At 35.5% G+C, this 7,578-nt stretch overlaps 1 protein-coding gene across 1 annotated transcript; it reads left to right on the forward strand.

The window, feature by feature from the left end:
- Positions 1-6,048: 6,048 nt before the first annotated feature.
- On the forward strand, positions 6,049-7,293 carry LOC103109108 (olfactory receptor 6C74-like). Its single transcript, XM_007518114.2, has one exon. The coding sequence runs from the start codon at positions 6,361-6,363 to the stop codon at positions 7,291-7,293; it is 933 nt and encodes a 310-aa protein (XP_007518176.1). The 5' UTR covers positions 6,049-6,360.
- Positions 7,294-7,578: the final 285 nt, after the last annotated feature.

The following is a 7,578-nucleotide window of genomic DNA, read 5'->3' on the forward strand; positions in this document are numbered from 1 at the left end:
CAATAACAACAATAATAAGAACAACAATAAAAACAAGGGCAACAAAAAGGAAATAAATAAATTTTTAAAAATAAATTAAAATAGATTGTATTTCAGAAGTACTGTAGGTAGTAGATAGTGCATCATTAAGATACAATAAAAGTTGAGAAACTGACACAAAACATAAAATTCATAAAACTGGTTATATGGAAAACTTCCTAGGGACAGGTGGTGGTGCACCTGGTTAAGGGCACACGTTAGAGCGCACAAAGGCTCAGGTTCAGGCTCCTGGTTCCCACCTGCAGGGGGAAAGCTTCACGAGTGGTGAAGCAAGCCTGTAGGTGTCTCTCTGTGTCTTTCCCTCTATTATTTCCCCTTCCCTCTATCAAATAATACATAAACAAATAAAAGATTAAAAAAAGAAAGAAATCTTCCTTAGGATTTTTTTTTATATTAGAAATTGAAGCAGCCAACATGTATAAAATTACATTGCTTATATTTTCCTACTAGATAATTTGGCTGTTTGTACTTTGATTTTAATTTTTGGCTTATTTTATTTATATTTTTATTTAATTATTTATTTTTAAATATTTATTTTTTCCTTTTTGTTGCCCTAGTTGTTTAATTGTAGTCATTGTTGGATAGGACAGAGAGAAATGGAGAGGGGAGGGGAAGACAGAGGGGGAGAGAAAGACACCTGCTGACCTGCTTCACCACCTGTGAAGCGACTCCCCTGAAGGATGGTGGGGAGGGGGCTTGAACTGGGATCCTTATGCTGGTCCTTGTGCTTTGTGCCACGTGTGCTTAACCTGCTGCACTACCGCCCAAGTTCCTATATTTTTATTTTTAAAATAATTTAAAATGTATTTAATGTGTGTGGTAATGTATAAGACCAGTGTATTATAATTTTTATAGTTTTATAGATTCTGACTTAAATTTGCATCTTATAATTATATATTTGCATTTCCCTGGTGATCTGTGGGAATATGGGAGATGTATTGGAGGCTTAGACTGATAGTCATTTCAAAAGAACTTTGAGTGCAAATAAGAATATTTAGGCCAATAATTATACATTATCCCACTTTCCCATTATACTGAAAATAATATGGTTAGCATGACTTAGTATTTCAGCAATTTATAAAGAAGTCAGTGCCACGTTTCCAGGAAAGCATCTCTTTTCACACAAAATCTGTGATTCTCAGTCCTTGTTTGTTGTGTTTACTGCTAACCAATGCAATATGGCAAAGTTGGTGTATTCTTACTCTAGTGATTATGTTACTATTATGTTGTAATAAAACTCATGTAGTAAATTCACACTAACTTGCGTTTCTTCAATGCTGCTTTTGGATAGATGAACTTCCATGCTTCTTATCTTATTTTTTAATTAAAATTATTATCTTTATTTATTGAATAGAGAGGACAGCCAGAAATTGAGAGAGAATGGGGAGATAGAGACATCTGCAGCACTGTTTGACTGGTTGTGAAGCTTTTCCCTTGCAGATGGAGACTGGCAGCTTGAGCCCTGGTCCTTGCACATTGTAACATGTGCACTCAACCCAGCCCCACATCCATGTATTCTTCAATCATTAAAAAAAAAAAGTTTTGACCCCAAACAAATCTCCAGGTAAGGATCTAGTCCACACAGTATCTTGATTGTATCTTTTCAGAACAAAGTGACCATAGTTCACAGTAATAGAGAAATGGAGATGTTACATGTATGCTGTTTTTTTAATTTTTTTATTTATAAAATGGAAATATTGACAATACTGTAGGAGAAGAGGGGTACAATTCCACACAGTTTCCACCACCAGAACTCTATCTCCAGTCTCCTCCCCTGAAAGCTCTCCTATTCTTCATCCTTCTGGGAGTATGGACCCAGGATCATCATGGGGTGCAAAAGGTGGGAGGTCTGGCTACTGTAATTGCTTCCCCACTGAATATAGGTGTTGACAGGTCAGCTGACAAATTAGTGGCTAAAAAGCACAGCAGTATATTTATAGAATGGAACTACTCAGCAATCAGAAATGAAGAAGTGCATTGTCTTGGTTAAAGAACTTGAAGGCATCATGTTAAGTGAGATAATAAAAAAAGAAAAGGACAAATACTGAATGAGACTTACTAATACAGAGAGGGATGCAGACTACAAAGTGAAATACTGGATATGGTGTATTGGATCAAAGCAAAGGACTCTGGGGAAGGAGGAATAGGAAATGGAGGAAGAGAAATTTGGGGTCCTGATGCATAATGAAATTATACCTCTGTGCCAGTGACTGCACTATAAAAAATTAACCTCTTAAATAAAGAGAAAAAAATATCAATAACTATCATTAGAAATGTAAGGTGAAGAATAATGCAGAAAGAGGGCCGGGTGGTGGCACACCTAGTTGAGCACAAGGACCCAGGTTCAAGCCCCCAGTCCCCCACCTGCAGGGGGAAAGCTTCACAAGTGGTAAAGCAGTGCTACAGGCGTCTACCTGTCTCTCACCCTCTCTATCTCTCCTCTTGACTTCTGACTGTCTCTATCTAATAAATAAATACATATAATAAAAAATTTAAAAAGTATAATGCAGAAAGTATAATATACTTCCATTTGTAAATGGTACAGTGTAATTCTATTATTTATTTACTTATTTATTTTTATGAGAGCATGGCTCAGCTCTGGCATCAGGTTGTACAGGGAATTGAATCTGAGACTTTGTGGCCTCAGGCATGGAGTCTCTATGCATAACCATTGTGCTATCTACCCCCAAGTACAGTGTCATATAATGATACTTTCAGAGTTAAATATTCTTATACTCATCAAGCCCAGAATGTGTTTGGAATTTAGTTTCTATTTTAAGTTTTTAGCTTTTACTTGATATTATTTTTCCTCATTTGACTCAATATCTTCAGGCAGAATTTTTGAATAATTCACAATTAACATATAAAAATCGGTGAATATTTAGAAAATTAGATGATGTAACCAATGTCAAAATCTTTTTTTGTTGCTGTACATGTATGAACTACTGAATTTATTGTCAAATGTAAAACATTAATCTCTCAATAAAGGAAAAAATAAATTAAAATATTTTTACTTGTGAGAATATTTCCTTTTTTATCATTTTATTGAGAACTTAATTGCTTACAGGGCAGTTACTGAAACATAGGTACAATTTAACTCCCCATGATAGTCATCTGTAAAACTCTTTCACCTCCAACTTAGGTCTGTGTCTACCATCATGCACCAGGATCCCACACCACCCAACCCTCTCCTTGTGTGTCCCCTGGCACTCTTCCCCAGAGCATATTGCTTCCATGAAATCCTCTCTTTTAACTATCTTAAGTTCTGATGCCTTGAAAGCCTAGAGATGTTTATTTGGCATTTTTAAATCCCTCAGTATCACTTAAACTCTTCTCTTACATCAAATTTCAGGTTCTCTAGAGGTGCCAAAAATAGGCTTTTAATTACAGCTGTTATTTTGTTTGTTGGAGTTATTGTGAAAACAGTCAATTAATTGCATCTTCCACTAGACTCCCCAAGGCACTCTACCTTCTGAAAAAGTATCCTCTTTAATATTAAAGGACCATGACTATATGCCTATGTGGAGACAGACAGAACCATTTTTATTCAAGAAAAAATGAACAACTATTTTTATTATCTGTCATTATCTTGGCTATCCGTATTTTAAGGTGACTGAAACTTTTGATTATTCATTTTTATTTTATGCAGTGACTGTGATTAAAATGCTACATAAACTACGTAGAGACATGGAGTTAAAGAGTGAGACAGAAAAGTTCACACAAATGTTTAAGCCTACTTCTATATCTCTTATTTTAATTATGAACAGGATTCCTCTTGAGAGTGAGGAAGCAAATAAAAAAAATACAGATAAGAATGAAAGACATATTTTGTTATAACTTCATTACACTGCGGTTAGTGTAAAATCAACGATGCATAACAGTATCTGTGGAACTAATTGAAAGAAATATTGCTCATGTGTTGTCATTTTGCTTATTTTAAAATATTTTATTTATTTATTTTGGATAGATATTGAGAGAGATGGAAAGGAAAGGGGGAGCTAGAGAAGGAAAGTTAAAGAGTGACACCTGCAACACTGTTTCACCACATGTAAAGGATTCCCCCCTTGATCGGGGAGATCCAGTGCTCAAACCAGAGTCCTTGTACATTGTGGAATGTGCCACAGCCTGGCCTCTATTTTCTTGTTTCATGTCCAGAGCAGTCTACCTATAATCAGCTCTATTTTGAATGTCTTGACTATAGGTTAAAGAAATTTACTACCAGAGAAGCAAAACCCAATATTTTTATAACATGAAATTTGATTCAATGTATATAATAGAAAAAGATATGAAGTTATTTTCAGAATAAGGTCATGAAATATTCTCAGTAGTTTTATAGAAATGTTGACTCCTTTATATTTAAAGAATATTTATTTCTTACAAAGTATTCTTCAAAATATTTCTTCTAATGATAAAGCTATTTATGAAATGGAAATAGAATGTTTATATATTCATTATAGATTATTTGTAAAATTGTCAAGTTTTTTTTATTGAGGGGCTGATGGTTTACAGTAAATACAATTGTTGATACAAGTGTAAATTTTCTCAGTTTTCTTGCAAAACACTCTCACCCCAGTCTAGGTCCTCCACCACCATCATGCAACAGGACCTGAATGTCTCCCCTGCCCCAGAGTCTTTTACTTTGGTGCAATACACCAAACCCAGTGCAAGTGCTACGTCGTGTTTCCCATTACTGTTATTTTTCTACTTCTGACTACAAGTGAGAGCATCCCATTTTCATCCTTCTCTTTTTTTGGCTTATCGCCATTAAAATGATTCCTTCAAGCTCCATCCAAGATGAGATAAAGAAGGTGAATTCATTTTTTTTTTTTAACCAGAGCATAGCTCAGTTTTGGTTTATAGTGCTGTGTGGGATTGAACCTGGCACTTGGGAGCTTCAGGCATGAGAGTTGATTATGCTATCTATCCCACAAATTCATCATTCTTAATAGCTGAGTAGTAGTCCATTGTGTGTATATAACACAACTTTGTTAGCCACTCAACTGTTGTTGGACACCTATGTTGCTTCTAGGTTTTGGCTATTTGTAATTGTGTGTACACCTATTAAAATAGGTGTACACACATCTTTTTGGATGTATGTGTTTGATTCCTTAGGAAATATTGCCAGGAGAGGAATTGCTAGGTCATAGGATCAGTCCATTTCTATCCTTCCAAGAGTTCTCCAGACTGCTAGTTTTGGTGTATTGCACCAAAGAAAAAAATGAGGGGTTGGGGGTGGTGTTCAGGTCAAGGTACATGATGGTGAAGGAAGACTGAGGCAGGTGGTGAGAGTGTTTTGATAAAATATAGAAATTATACATGTACCAAGAACTGTATTTACTGTAAAACAATCCCACTAATGAAAAAGTGGTTCAGAGTGGTGGGAACAGCATATGAGAGACCCCTGCTCTGGAAATAAAAAGTTCTGCCTATATCAAGTAATATAAAAACCTACCAGAAATATGTTATCAAATACCCATTTAAAAGATTGGTTAGAAATGTTCAGTTCAGATTTTTGTTTTAAAATGTAAGTGTTAGCCCCAAAATTATATGTGTTATTAAAACAAAAAAAACCTGAGAGGATTATTTTAGAAATACAGATTAAGCTACCGCCTGCCTGCCTCCCTAATATAGATTTGCATATAGTTGGAAGAACTCCCATACAGTTGGAAATGTTGTAACTAAGTTAAGAAGAAATACTCACTATGTTGAACAAAAATTCAAAGAAAGGGAGATAGCTCACATGGGAAGGTACCTGCTTTGCCAGCGTGTGAATTAAGTTTGAGCCCACAGATTCTATTGCACTTGGGAAATTTTCAATACTGTGATCTCTCAATCTCTCTCTCTCTCTCTCTCTCTCTCTCTCTGTGTGTGTGTGTGTATGCATGTGTGTGTGTGTGTGTGAGTATATACCTTTCTAAATGACAAAAATTAATTGACCTAGACAATGAAGTCTTGATGACCCCCACACTACTATATAAGCACACAGATGTGAGTAATTAAGAGAATATACTAAAAGATTATACAGCTATTCCTTTATAAGGTTAAAAAAATCTGAAACATTTAGAAAAAAATATGCAGACAAAGAAATGTGATGAAAAAGACAGGACTAAACCTGAGTTACACACTTTTAGATAAAAACTGGTAAAAAAAAAAAAAAAAAAAAGAAAAGAAAGAAACAGAAATTAAAAGCTTACATATTTCCATTGAGATGTTTAGTTCTTTGGGTCATTTTTAAATCTAGACTCAGTGAAGCCTTTTTTTAACTTGAGATTAATCGTTTGTCCTTTTGCTTAGATCTAATGACACCAAGAGAGTTTCACCATGAGAAACCACACACTGGTGACTACATTTATTCTTCTAGGACTGACAGATGACCCAAAATGGAAAATTGTACTGTTTGCTTTTCTATTGCTAACTTATTTGTTGAGCATCACTGGAAATCTGATCATTATCCTACTCACCCTGCTCGATGCCAGACTCAACACACCCATGTATTTCTTCCTTCGGAATTTTTCCATCTTAGAAATATCAATGACCTCTGTTTGCATCCCTAAATTCCTGGCCAGCATAATAACTATGGACAAAACAATTTCTTATAATGCATGTGTGACACAGTTATTCTTTGCTATTTTCTTGGGTGGCTCAGAGTTTTTCCTACTGGCAGCCATGTCCTATGACCGCTATGTGGCCATCTGCAAACCCCTCCACTATGCAACTATCATGAGCAACAGAGTCTGCACACAGCTGGTTATAACATGTTGGCTGACTGGATTGTTAATAATCTCTCCTGGACTGCTCATGGGTCTGGAGCTGGAATTCTGTGATGCCAATACTATTGACCACTTCTGTTGTGACTATTCTCCTGTCCTGAAACTCTCCTGCACAGACACAAGGGTCATAGAATTGTTAAGTTTTGTGTTGGCCATTTTCACACTCCTGATTACCTTGGCACTGGTGATGTTCTCCTATGCAAACATCATTAGAACGATTGTGAAGATTCCTTCTGCACAACAGCAGAGGAAGGCTTTTTCCACCTGTTCCTCCCACATGATTGTTGTCTCCATCTCGTATGGCAGCTGCATCTTTATGTACATTAAACCCTCTGCAGAGGAAAGGGTGGCTCTCAACAAGGGGGTAGCTATACTCATTACTTCAGTGGCACCTATGTTAAATCCTTTCATATACACTCTGAGAAACAAGCAAGTGAAACAAGCCCTGAAGAATATAGTTAAAAAATATGAATTTAGCATTTAATGTGTTGAACATTTATCCTATATTCAGTTGCCCTATTAATATTGCTTTATTTTATTTTGATTATTATTTCAGGCTCTAAAATATCTGATACAACATCATTTGTATCCTTTAAGTTATATAATCTGTACCACGTTTTATTAGGCATTGCTGTACTCTGTTCATCTTTTAATTTCTCTAATTTGTTTATCTTCATTAAATTTCACTGTTATTTTATAAAGCTAATATGCCTAATATTGCCTCCTATTAGATGACTCCAGAAAGTTTGTGAACTCTACAGATATTACT

The sequence above is a fragment of the Erinaceus europaeus genome, chromosome 7, assembly GCF_950295315.1.
Source record: "Erinaceus europaeus chromosome 7, mEriEur2.1, whole genome shotgun sequence".
Lineage (NCBI taxonomy): Eukaryota > Metazoa > Chordata > Mammalia > Eulipotyphla > Erinaceidae > Erinaceus > Erinaceus europaeus.